General features: G+C 40.4%; 2 protein-coding genes across 2 annotated transcripts; one reads left to right on the top strand and one right to left on the bottom strand.

Moving 5' to 3' along the window:
• Positions 1–384: 384 nt before the first annotated feature.
• moto (minamoto) lies at positions 385–7,398 on the top strand. Its single transcript, XM_037791832.1, has 8 exons — positions 385–540; positions 850–962; positions 2,420–2,517; positions 2,644–2,748; positions 3,611–5,147; positions 5,341–5,475; positions 6,220–6,397; positions 6,476–7,398. Exons 2-8 carry the CDS (start codon positions 897–899, stop codon positions 6,664–6,666), a joined length of 2,310 nt encoding a protein of 769 aa, XP_037647760.1. The 5' UTR covers positions 385–540; positions 850–896; the 3' UTR covers positions 6,667–7,398.
• A 748-nt stretch (positions 7,399–8,146) lies between these two features.
• ccdc43 (coiled-coil domain containing 43) lies at positions 8,147–13,346 on the bottom strand. Its single transcript, XM_037791836.1, has 5 exons — positions 13,037–13,346; positions 10,216–10,306; positions 9,366–9,501; positions 9,194–9,249; positions 8,147–8,982 (listed from the first exon to the last, which is right to left on the bottom strand). Exons 1-5 carry the CDS (start codon positions 13,211–13,213, stop codon positions 8,795–8,797), a joined length of 648 nt encoding a protein of 215 aa, XP_037647764.1. The 5' UTR covers positions 13,214–13,346; the 3' UTR covers positions 8,147–8,794.
• Positions 13,347–13,364: the final 18 nt, after the last annotated feature.

Here is a 13,364-nt window from a genome sequence, read left to right as displayed (position 1 = left end):
CTGTCATCTCATCAATATACATATTGTATTTTTATATTTTATATATTTATCTCTTTTTTATCTCTTATTTTTATTGTATTATCTTTTCATTAGCACCTATGGGATTGTCACAATCTAATTTCGTTGTACTACACAATGACAATAAAGGGCTCTTGAATCTTGAATCTTGATAAACTCCATCACCATCTGTGCCGTAAGGGAACCCGCAAACTGGGAAAAACTCTCGCGAGATGTTTAAATTAAGTCATTTGATCTCGAATAGTTAAGGTTAGAATCGGGGGCAGCGAGTCTCGCGAGAGTTTTTGCAAGATCTCAAATTTCGCAATTTGCGGATTACCTTCTAAACCCGACACCTTGCGTTGCTATGCGCTCGGATCTCCTGCTTGATGTTGATTGGACGAGAAATAAGAATTCTTCCCGGCTCAGCCAATCAGCGCTCAGATCGAGGTCGCTATATCACAGTTAGCCTCAGTTGTGCTCGAGAGCAGCTGAGGATATAATGTACTGTCCGTGAAGTTAACGTTACTGAACTCACAGCAGGTAGGTTAAAACTGTATTTTACTACAGGATAGTTTGGTTTGTTTAGATGAAGTTAACCACATTTTATCTGGCAGGGAAGCAGTTTTTAATACAGGCGAAAGTTTAGTCCAAATTAGCCGTTTGCTAGCTTAATCCACTAGGTTAATGTAACGGCAAACGTTAGCTAATGCTAGTTAGCATTAAAGCTAGTTAGTTGATAAAGTACCTAGTTGATATCTCCTCTCTCTGAAACAGCAGTTAGCTATCTACTTTCTGTGTCATATGTTTATATGAAGTATTAACAATGAGTATCTTGTGTTTTTTTGCCAGGAGGAGTAACGTTAATGGAGTAAAGATCAAGTTCATGGGAGATCAGAATGGCTTTTGACGGTCATCATCAGAGCACATTTACAAATTCACTCTTTCCACAATACCAGCGCCAGGTAAGATGTCATTCTAGGGCTGTGATGAGTTTTTATATGACATGGTATACAGTGGAGGAAATAAGTATTTGATCCCTTTGCCGATTTTGTAAGTTTGCCCACTGATAAAAGATAATTGTAGATTTATTTTAACAGTGAGAGACAGAATATATATATCAAAAATCACATCATATAAAAGTTATAAATTGATTTGCATTTGATTGTGTGAAATAAGTATTGAATCCTAACGCCAAAGGTGATGAAAAGATGTCTTAAAAATTGCTCTTTTTTTTGACAAAAAAATATTCATTTTTTTTTCTTTTTAAATTTATTTGCACATATATAAAACTGCACAAAAAAACAAAAAATGTGTCAGGAGAGGTCAAGAATGGCTTTTGACGGTCATCATCAGAGCACATTTACAAATTCCCACATACATACTATGATATTTTTTTATATGACATGGTATATTTGCAGTAGCCATACACCTCAAGTTAGGGGTTTATCACGGGGCAATAAATGGTGGAAAACTATTGAATCATATAACATTATCATAGTTTTTTGTATTATATTCTTGGACAGGAGATCAGGCCCTTGATCCCTTAACTTTATTTTAAAATTACTACTACTAATAATAATTATGTATGTAAAAACTTAATAAAATAATTGCCTTTTATTAGAATTGGATCATATCAATGCCGTCCACCTCTAATGAATATGAATGCCATGCTGTTATTAATTTTTCCTGTAATGTATAATATTAATGTTATTCATTATTATTAGTATTTTTAATAAAAAGCAATTATCTTATTAAGTTTTATATATGCCAACATTATCATAGTTTTTTGTATTATATTCTGGGACAGGAGAGCAGGCCCTTGATCCCTTAACTTTTTGTAACATTTATTTCTATTTATCTCAGTTCATAGCAGAAATGTACTTAAGGCTTTTTTATATTATTATCTCAGAAGCTGGAATTATTTTTATTATTGGTTATTTTCTCGATCAATTGTATGGCCTGTGAAATACCAGAAAATGGTGAAAATAAAAAAAATCCTAACGCTCTAGGTGATGAAAGATATCTTGAAATTGCTCCTTTTGTATGACAAAAAAATATTTAACTTACAATGATATTAAACAATTGATAGGATTGCTTTATTATCAAAATATCTGCTGATTCATCATTTACCAATCACCTAATTGATTAATCATTTCAGCTATAATAATTGTCTCGTTTGTGTTTTTACATTCTGTCTCAGCACAGTATACTTTAATAGTTTGAAGCTTCTGTGGAACCTAAGATACATCTTGTAATTTGCATCAGTTTGCTTTATGTGAGGAAGAAAAATACAGAAGTAAAGTTGTTTTTTTTCTTTCAGGTGAGCTTCTATCTCTTTCAGGCTAGTTTAAATATAGGTGGTGGAAACAATGGTAGCATGTTATTGCACTACGTTGCTAACCCCAGTGTCTCACTACAGGAACAGAACACAGCAGCATCCTACACGCCCTGGTCTCACAATGCTCATGATGATCCCTATGGCCTTACCAACTGTGCCCAGAACAGCATTAAAAACAGGTATTCAGTTTTAACTATGTTTAGGTTAAGTCTTATCTTCTAGTAGTGTTAGGCAATCACACTACTATTCTGTCAAATAATCAAAATTAGAGTGCAATTCTAGGGTCATGTTTTTTTTCTTTGCAGGAAACCCACTGATAGTACTGACTGTGACGGGGAGACTGATCTACAGGGTCTAGTGTCAAATATTTTGGATGAAGCAGATTCACAGGACAGCTACTACAGTCAAGGGTATGTCAAAAGGGCCGGTCCATCTGTGTTCTGTTCCATTTATTTCAGATGGAAACGCCCACTCAGCCATTGCAAAAAGCAGTGATGTAGGTTTACAAAGTAAGCTTATTAATAATGTTGTGAATGCTAGCACTAGATGAGTCAAAGTTAGCTGTGCTAAGTTTGGAAATAACTCAAAGGATTGTTTCAAATTTTTTGAAGTGGGGTTGTATGTACAGTATACTCCCGCATTCTGCGAGGTAAAATGACTGTTTTGTAAATTGAGTCTGGTCTGGTCTTGAAGACCGCGATATAACGGCTTCAGTTAATGTCGGAAGGGGCTGCCTGGTGGTGAGGTAAAGGGGCTTTGGACAGGATCAGCAGAAAAAGCGTATTTCAGCCACCTAAAAAATTGGTATCAGTTTAAGTGCACGCTATATTTCGAATATTTTCATCACTTACCTTGCCATCAGACAGCCCTTTCTGAGAAAGGATTGCAGCTGTTATATGGTCACATGGGGAAAAGTTTTTAGAAGGTCTTGGGAAAATAGCATTTTGACTCAAAAAACATACAGTATATACTTTGACCAAAATTTGAAAGTTTGGATTTGAATATATAAGGAACACCACTGTGAAGCTACAGAATGATATAAAAATCTAAAAAAACTCAAAAATAATGGACCCACCCTTCAAGGTTTTCACATTGTAGAGTTGGGTATATGTTACAGTATGTATTTTATGATTTATGGCTGTTGAACAACCAAAAATATATATATATATTTTTTTTAATCTTAATTTCTTTTTTAAATTAATATACTTCATATATGGTGTAGTAGTTTTATAAATACTATACATTAAAGGAAGTCCTTGATTCTTCTTTTAGGAGCCTACCTACATGTAATCCCATCTGGTCTCCAAAGACATTGAGAGAAGAACTGCTACAGTATTTTCAAGCGGAGGCTAAAACGCAACATCACCCTATCTTTCCTCCAAACTATGTATCCCGTGAGGCTCCAGGTAAAACACAGGGACAGTCAGTGGACAAAGAAGTTGAAGAGTTTTATCAACAGTCCAATGGCCTTTCTACCAATCAACAATGGCTTTTTAATTTGCCTAATGGAGACCAGGACAGCTACACCCTCCGTCCTCAGAAACTGCCGCCAGGTCTACCACTGCCCAACACAGGAAACACCTACTTTTCACAGGTACAGCAAAGCAAATACGACAACTTGCCAGCTGAGAAAGACAGAGGAAATAGTCAGCCTATTAATAATTTATCTGACCTCAGTAATGTCTTTAGACCTCAAAACGAAATGAACAGCCCATGCTTTCATCCTTATCATGAAGACCAGTACACCCAGAGCAGCGCAAAGCCCATCAGTAATGAGCAGTATGGGCCACAACACATTAACCAACTGGTCAGCAGTTTTCAGTCGTTCATGGCTGGTGAGCATGACGGCTTATGTCGTGGAGACTTTCCAAACATTCACAGGCAGACAGTGGGCATGCAGCATGAAGACAGCATGGCTGAACAATGGAAAATCACCAGTCCTGCAATGTCAACACAAAGTACTCCTGCAATGAAGACCCAAAGACAGCTGGTGGGAGAATTTGGGACATTGCAGATGGAAAGAAATGGAGGAGCGAGGAAACAAACATTCAAGTGTGACGCCTTTCAAGATCTACCTGGTTTCAGCCCACAGAACACAGAGCACTTCCAGCCACCCAAGCCATTCTCCGCACCTTTAAACCTCCCAAACCAATACCAAAGCAACATGACCATGCACAGGGAGAACGCTTCACTCCCTGTTAGCATGAACCAGTATTCAAAGCATCACATCCAGCAGGGCCTGATACAGAGCAGGCTCAAGCCACAGATGCAGAGGGAAAAGAAGAGGATGCACATGTCTGGCTATCTAGGAGAAGGCTTCTCTACAAGACCCCTAACCAACACTAACATGAGAGGGGGAGATAAGAAACAGGCCCTCTCACAAAACCCGAACTTTGACCACCTGGGGAGCATGCAGTCTCAGAGATTTGATGGAGAAAACAGCATGGGAATACGCAGTGTAGGGAACACACAGCAGATCATGCCTTCCATGTATCCTGTGAATGACCCCAGAAGGTACTCCAGCGTTCCCATCACCTCCTCTAACTTCAGCTCCAGATCCACACTGCCCTACGGAAGCGGTGTTCCTGTCATGGATGTGGGTGACATGATGTCAGCCAATGAGTCTGCAGCTTTCTACTCCTATGCCAGTGACATATTGACCTGCAGAAGAGAGACCCCTTATCATGGCATGGCCTCAGCCATGACAACTTCAATGATGATGAATCAAGGAGGACCTGTGATCCAGCTTTACTTCTACCTGGACCAGTGTTACGAGCAGTGGAGGTGTTTGAAGAGGGAGAGAAAGAGGGTATGCTTAACATTTTATCACCACATTTATGTTCAGATGCAAGCTGCAAAGTAAAACATCTATTGTCATTTTTGTTAACTATAGGATGCCTATTAGCTTGAATTTATAAAATATAAAAAGGTATTTTTAAAAAAGTGTTGCTGTTGGCAAGTGTTAAGATTTCATGTTTTTACTTTTTTCTTTTAAATTTTAGACAGAGGTCATCCTTTCCACGACATTTCTTGGGAAAAGTACTGCAGCAGTGGGCTACGCTAACCATCCCAAAACTCCACCAAATTCCACAAGAGTCGACCACCTCATTCTCAACCAGATGAGAGAACAAGCAAGGGTGAGAGCCTGAATTAATTGCTTCCATGCTGCCATCTGCAGGTGAATTTTGTCACAACAGCCTTGTTATGTTCTGAAGGTGATATTTGCAGCTTTATTTTGCACATCCATGAAAATGCGTCAACATAAATATTTTAAACCAATTTATGTTTTTTTTTGCCACCCGGCAAAAGCTTATGTATACATATATATGTACATTGGCACCGCTGGCGTGTTCTGACGATTTATGCTGCCTTGTTACCGTAGCATGAGTTTGATTACAAACAGAGTTGACTGTACTGGAAAAACATGGGGAACATATTTTGATCTCTATACTCTATTATAATATCTTTATATAAGATTTCAGGGGCAGCGTATTTCAATAGACCAATATCCCAAATCTCCCTTTAAGGTACATTTTGAACAGATAAAAGATGTGTGATCATTTGCAATTAATCGCGATTAATTATTATAATCGATTGATAGCCCTACCTTACATTTTGTCCTGTGTTGCATTATACAATGACATACAGTTTGTTAAAATAAAATGAACTAAAATGAAAGGAGGAAAATTAATCTTTTAGATTAATCGATTAATTGGTAAAATAGTCTATAGATTAATCTATAAAAAATGAGTTGGTAGTGGCAGTCCTGGTGATGGCTTATTAATAAGCACTGTGTCCTTATACGTAGAATATCATATTAAGAAATTAATTTCTAAGACTGAGGGGTAATATAAAGGGTTGATTACGTTGGTGTGTTGCAGGTGGCGAGCCTTCTGGACAGAATGGAGTGTCTGTGCAACACTCCCCTCCATATGAACATCCACACAGCACTGAGCAGGCATCATATGGCTATTTGCATCACTCAGACGAGACGCAAGGAGGAGATTGCCATGATGTCCAAACACCAGCGGCAGAGAGCTCATTTCACAGAGGACCGAGGTAACTCATATTGCAGTAGTAGACATATGTTCTTCTTTCAAACACTGCCGGTCCTAACTCGCTGTCTCTGTTTCATAGACACCTTGTTGATGGTCATTGCACTGAAAGACCTTGCTGCTACCACGAGGAAGATCCGCACAGCCCTGTGGTGTGCTCTCCAGATGACACTACCAAAACCTGTCAAGAGGCAGGACAACCATGTTAACAGGGAAGCCACAAACAGAGAGAGGGGCTCCTCTCCATTTGAGGGATACTCTTTTAAGTTATGATTTAGCAGGCAATAAGCACGAGTTAAAGGTCTCGATTAAATTAAAACCACTCCAGAATGCCCTGATTATCCATTTCCCATTGGCAACAGGGTGATGTTAGAAACTAATGTTACCTGCAAGTCTATAGTGACATTTTACCTGCAACACAGCGATCACTGCAGAATATGAGATGAGCAATTTGAAGCTTGATGATGGCTGCACTTCAGGTTCAGGTGGCTAACTTCTGTTGTGTGGGAGTTGCATGAAATGTAATTTATCCTGCTGCATCTTAATTTCATTTAATTAGTGTCAGTTCCATATTAACGTGAATCTTGCTCCATCACCGTTGTATTTAAAGGCCCTATTTATGAGGAAGATTTCAGTGAATTCTTCAGTTTTAGTTATTTATTGGAATGTATTGGAACCTCAGTTCTGGGTATTCCCAAGCAATAATTGAATCATAAGGGCAGTTTAAAATTAACATGCTAAATATTAAAATATTTTCGAAAATGTTCTAATTAATTTCTGCAGCTTCAGTTTTTCTTATGTAACCTTAACATGTTGTAATCAGAAACAAAGTTTGAACTGATACTCTAAAGAAAGGCTAAAGAAATGTTCAATGTTTTAAATTGAAATGTATGTGTTAATCACATTTTCATCAGTGAAATGTAACATAGCTAAGTTAAAAAATAATTCCCTGGATGCTGTCAAGTCTTTGAAGGCTGGCTCTATATCACTAGTTTAAAATGAACATGCTAAATTATAAAATGTTTTCTGAAATGTTCCAATTAATTTCCGAAACTTATTTTTTTCTTCTGCTATCTCAACACTGTAATCAGAAACTTTTATCTGTTATTTTGGTCAAAAGTTTGAACCGTAACAAAAGATACTGAAACTTTAAAAATTCAGCGTTATAAATTTAAATGTATTAATCACTTTCTTTTAGAAACGTGTAAGAAATATTCCCATCAGTGAAATGTAACATAGCTAAGTTAAACAATAATTCCCTGGATGCTGTCAAGTCTTTGAAGGCTGGCTCTATATCAGTAGTTTAATATGAACATGCTAAATTATAAAATGCTTTCTGAAATGTTCCAATTAATTTCTGAACATTTTATTTTTTTCTTGTTATCTCAACACTGTAATCTGCTATTTTGGTCAAAAGTTTGAACTGTAACAAAAGAAACTGAAACTTTAAAACTTCAGCGTTTTAAATTTAAACGTATTAATCACACTTTCCATCAGATCAGTTTCAGAAAATGATCAAATATGATTCTCATCAGTGTGACAGTTTGTCAGCTAGGGACCAAAGCTTGTATCCATTACAAAGCTACGTCAAGCAACAATTCTCTGGCAGCGTTAGTCTGTTGACTTATTCCCCGACTACACTTTGTGAATGAGTTGTCCAATGCCCTGCCATTTTAATGTTCATGTTGTTCTTGTTACTGTTGTTCTGTAAAAGGAAAGTTTTTAAATAAAGCAATCCAAATTGCTGAAAATGTTTTTTTTTATTTTTTTTATTATTATTAATTCCAAAAGATGATGAACCTCATTATAAACATTCAAATTATGGTACATGATAGATTTGAGGTATAATTTAGCAACCGCTCCTTTGTTTTTATGCTCGGACAAAATGCATAGACAGTGAAAACTAAAGCATCAAAATGACATGAACACTTGCCTTTAGTTACAAGTTGTGGAGAAATGAAAGGCATATTGGCACAGAGGATAACAGCACAAACTCTGGACTGAGTTGCTTTACAAGCATTCCTCCGCTTTTACCGTGATCAATCCATTTGTGTTTCAAGTGTGTATACTTTGATCATTTCAGGGGTGGCTGTGTCAAAGCATGTTTCACACTCAACATATTCCCAGACTTCATTTCTTTTGACCAATGACACAAGACTGACTGATTTGCAGCTTTGTTCCTAGATATCAGAAAATAAGAATCAGGATTTTGAACCTGAACACCATCCGGTAAATTGTTCCTTACACATATAAAGAGTATTAACATGGAGGGTGTGATGAATACATGTTCACATACTGAATGTGCCAAATGAGGTTCAGCTAAAAAGAAGCAATGACTTGTTTTTCATTTCTGTCTCGTAACAAATCCTTTTCCACGTAAAAAGTGTCATTTCTCTTGGTTTTATCTTTTGCGTTCGCCTTTCTGTGTACGCTTCTTCTCCTTCTCTTTACGGTCTTGTTTGGCCAGTTTGTCCTTCTCCCGCTGCATCTTGTCCCCTTCCTTCTTCTTGTGAGAGTCTTCGCGAGCCTGGTCCCGCTTCTGCTTCTGTCTGTTCAGCACCTCCTCCACGTTGGTGTTCTTAAACAGGGCTGACACGTACAGTAAAGGACAAAGCAAAAGTACTCTCTGCTTATGTATCATTTACTACATATTACCACTACGGTATGGAGGTGTAAATGATTGGAGCTGTGTATCGTGTAGTCAGGGTTAATGCAGCTATTGCATTATCCATTCATATTGCAATTAGTAACACTGAATTCCATGTGACTTTAAATGGTCATACGGCTTTAGAAAGGATACACTTTTCATTTCCAGCAAAGTTATTCCCACATGCTGGCTCCTCTTCTTCAGCTTCAGTGCTTTTTGTCAAGGAATGAACTGAAATCTTAAGAACCACAGCTGAAGCAAACATTCACTAGATGAGACAACATGGACAGTCATTACATTACAATTTGTAAAAAATAAAGGATATTCCTCGTCGTCTGTCACATTAGCGTACTGAGCAAGCAGGGCTTCTTTCCTTTTCTTCGTCTCCTTGGACACCTCCTCGTGTTTCACCGTAATCTGAGCTTGTTTTTCTATCAGGCTGGCGATGGCCTGCACCTCAGCTACGGGGGAGAAAAACAGAACACAGCCAAGCTGTACATAAACCACAATAACATGTAGTACCTTTACTTGCATTAAAAGTACTGTTAATATGAAGGTACATGAACAGAAGGAGCCACTAGGGCACCCATCTGAGCTCAAGACGGCATACACATCCTTATGGTTGTGTACAGAGCAAACAAGCTCTTTCCAGTACTTACACTGACGAAACAAACTTCATCCTATCACAAAAAACTTTTGTGCACTCTCAGGGACTGTTTTTGTTTAGTTCTTTTTTTTTCAGGACACGTTAATCTTTCCGGGAGACTAAAGTGTCTTTGTGCACTCTGCTCCAAACTCAAAGCAAATGATTTTTAAACTCAAAGAGCTAATCCCTCTGTATGTTTAACTGGTATTGATGCATGACTCAGTAGCAAGCTGTCTTTGCTCTGTTTAGTCAAGATTTAAAAGAGTTGACGAGCCTGCTGGCTTTATTTTGGACTGCTTATATGAAGTCTTATACGACTATATAACTTTCTGTGCAAGTTTGGACTGCATCCTGTTCTTCATTTCATTGATGTATGGTTGCATCATTATAACTGTGCAGCCCTGTGTGTGAATGTTCTGCAACATTTTGCTGCCAACCTTGATAACTTTGTTCCCTGAACTTTTTATTTGTAAAATCTGACATGTCAATGAGATTGTGAAGGTGTATGAATCAAAAGTTACATAAATACCATCATCATCACTTTTGGCTGCTGATCTGTCGCGCCAATCTGTCCACTGCTTGATGATCTCTTTGCAGACATCCTCCACGGTGTCCTCATCCTGCACACAAAAGGACAAATAACAGTTAAGTACTAACAGTTAACTTTATACACTCAGTAGCTTACTGTCCAAACCAGGTTATTAATGGATAAGCATCAACACAGCCTGTTGTAGTATGTGACGAGGCATAGTCAGGTGCTTTAGGGACAACAGCAGCACTCACACAGTGGTACTGGTTGCATCATTACTGTTCACACAATGTGAATTGTGTGAACAGTAAGTATTATTCCTAATTCAGATAATAACAGCCGGTAAACTGACAGCCCCTCCGCCCCCCTGTGACTGTCTCTCCCTAACACACAACTGAGGACACATGAGGACAGACAGACAGCAACACAAGAGGAGAGACAGACAGCAACACAAGAGGAGAGACAGACAGCAGCACATGAGGAGAGACAGACAGCAACACATGAGGAGAGACAGACAGACAGACATGAGGAGAGAGAGACAGACAGACATGAGGAGGGAGAGACAGACAGCAACACATGAGGAGAGAGAGACAGCAACACATGAGGAGAGAGAGACAGACAGCAACACATGAGGAGAGACAAACAGACAGACAGACATGAGGAGAGACAGAGAGACAGACAGACAGACAGCAACACATGAGGAGAGACAGACAGCAACACATGAGGAGAGAGAGACAGACAGCAACACATGAGGAGAGACAGACAGCAACACATGAGGAGAGACAGACAGACAGCAACACATGAGGAGAGACAGACAGCAACACATGAGGAGAGAGAGACAGACAGCAACACATGAGGAGAGACAGAGAGACAGACAGACAGACAGCAACACATGAGGAGAGACAAACAGACAGACAGACATGAGGAGAGACAGAGAGACAGACAGACAGACAGCAACACATGAGGAGAGACAAACAGACAGACAGACATGAGGAGAGACAGAGAGACAGACAGACAGACAGCAACACATGAGGAGAGACAGACAGCAGCACATGAGGAGAGACAGACAGCAACACATGAGGAGAGACAGACAGACAGACATGAGGAGAGAGAGACAGACAGACATGAGGAGGGAGAGACAGACAGCAACACATGAGGAGAGAGAGACAGACAGCAACACATGAGGAGAGACAGACAGCAACACATGAGGAGAGAGAGACAGACAGCAACACATGAGGAGAGACAGACAGCAACACATGAGGAGAGAGAGACAGACAGCAACACATGAGGAGAGACAGAGAGACAGACAGACAGACAGCAACACATGAGGAGAGACAAACAGACAGACAGACATGAGGAGAGACAGAGAGACAGACAGACAGACAGCAACACATGAGGAGAGACAAACAGACAGACAGACATGAGGAGAGACAGAGAGACAGACAGACAGACAGCAACACATGAGGAGAGACAGACAGCAACACATGAGGAGAGACAGACAGCAGCACATGAGGAGAGACAGACAGCAACACATGAGGAGAGACAGACAGACAGACATGAGGAGAGAGAGACAGACAGACATGAGGAGAGAGAGACAGACAGACATGAGGAGGGAGAGACAGACAGCAACACATGAGGAGAGAGAGACAGACAGCAACACATGAGGAGAGACAGACAGCAACACATGAGGAGAGAGAGACAGACAGCAACACATGAGGAGAGACAAACAGACAGACAGACATGAGGAGAGACAGAGAGACAGACAGCAACACATGAGGAGAGACAGACAGCAACACATGAGGAGAGAGAGACAGACAGCAACACATGAGGAGAGACAGACAGCAACACATGAGGAGAGACAGACAGACAGCAACACATGAGGAGAGACAGACAGCAACACATGAGGAGAGAGAGACAGACAGCAACACATGAGGAGAGACAGAGAGACAGACAGACAGACAGCAACACATGAGGAGAGACAAACAGACAGACAGACATGAGGAGAGACAGAGAGACAGACAGACAGACAGCAACACATGAGGAGAGACAAACAGACAGACAGACATGAGGAGAGACAGAGAGACAGACAGACAGACAGCAACACATGAGGAGAGACAAACAGACAGACAGATAGACAGACAGAAACACATGAGGACAGACAGACAGACAGACAGACAGCAACACACCAGACAGACAGACAGCAACGCATGAGGACAGACAGACAGACAGACAGACAGCAACACACCAGACAGACAGACAGCAACACATGAGGAGAGACAAACAGACAGACAGACATGAGGAGAGACAGAGAGACAGACAGACAGACAGCAACACATGAGGAGAGACAAACAGACAGACAGACATGAGGAGAGACAGAGAGACAGACAGACAGACAGCAACACATGAGGAGAGACAAACAGACAGACAGACATGAGGAGAGACAGAGAGACAGACAGACAGCAACACATGAGGAGAGACAAACAGACAGCAACACATGAGGAGAGACAGACAGACAGATAGACAGACAGAAACACATGAGGACAGACAGACAGACAGACAGCAACACATGAGGAGAGACAGACAGACAGACAGACAGCAACACACCAGACAGACAGACAGCAACGCATGAGGACAGACAGACAGACAGACAGCAACGCATGAGGAGAGACAGACAGACAGCAACACACCAGACAGACAGACAGCAACACATGAGGAGAGACAGACAGACAGACAGACAGACAGAGAGACAAACAGAGAGACAGACAGACAGACAGAGAGACAGACAGACAGACCGGCTGAACACGCCGCTGTGCATAGTCACCAGGATAGCGGATAGGATGCCCTGCAGCGTCTCTTCTTTCTCCTCGTCGCTGTCCTCCTCTTGTAGCAGCCCCAGTATGTAGACTCCGTACACCTCCCGGTCCACCTCCAGAGAGTCTAGTCGGTCATTCAGCCAGTCTTCAAACTCACCGGCGTCTGCACCGGGCGCAGCCATCATGGCCCTCTGGGGTCCTTCGGCGTTTGCACACGACACGAGGCTGTCCTCTCTCAGTGCCTGTCGAGAAATGTAACGAAAACTACTTTGATATTTAAGCTTTTTACGTACAAACGACGAGGTAACCGTCCAGGTAGCGGAATAACTTATAATG

The sequence above is a fragment of the Sebastes umbrosus genome, chromosome 14 (assembly GCF_015220745.1).
Source record: "Sebastes umbrosus isolate fSebUmb1 chromosome 14, fSebUmb1.pri, whole genome shotgun sequence".
Classification (NCBI taxonomy): domain Eukaryota; kingdom Metazoa; phylum Chordata; class Actinopteri; order Perciformes; family Sebastidae; genus Sebastes; species Sebastes umbrosus.
Note: the sequence above shows the minus strand (reverse complement) of the source record. Positions and strands in the feature narration are given on the sequence as shown.

Bases quoted from the DNA above. Each gene is read 5' to 3' on its own strand.
- moto (XM_037791832.1), top strand. From the start codon at position 897: ATGGCTTTTGACGGTCATCATCAGAGCACATTTACAAATTCACTCTTT. The intron at 963-2,419 runs GTAAGATGTCAT...GTCTCACTACAG, and splicing joins TTCCACAATACCAGCGCCAG to GAACAGAACACAGCAGCATC. The intron at 6,398-6,475 runs GTAACTCATATT...TCTGTTTCATAG, and splicing joins TCATTTCACAGAGGACCGAG to ACACCTTGTTGATGGTCATT.
- ccdc43 (XM_037791836.1), bottom strand. From the start codon at position 13,213: ATGATGGCTGCGCCCGGTGCAGACGCCGGTGAGTTTGAAGACTGGCTG. The intron at 9,502-10,215 runs GTATTTATGTAA...TCTCCCCCGTAG, and splicing joins AGCCAAAAGTGATGATGATG to CTGAGGTGCAGGCCATCGCC. The intron at 8,983-9,193 runs GTATCCTTTCTA...TGTACGTGTCAG, and splicing joins CTTTGCTGGAAATGAAAAGT to CCCTGTTTAAGAACACCAAC.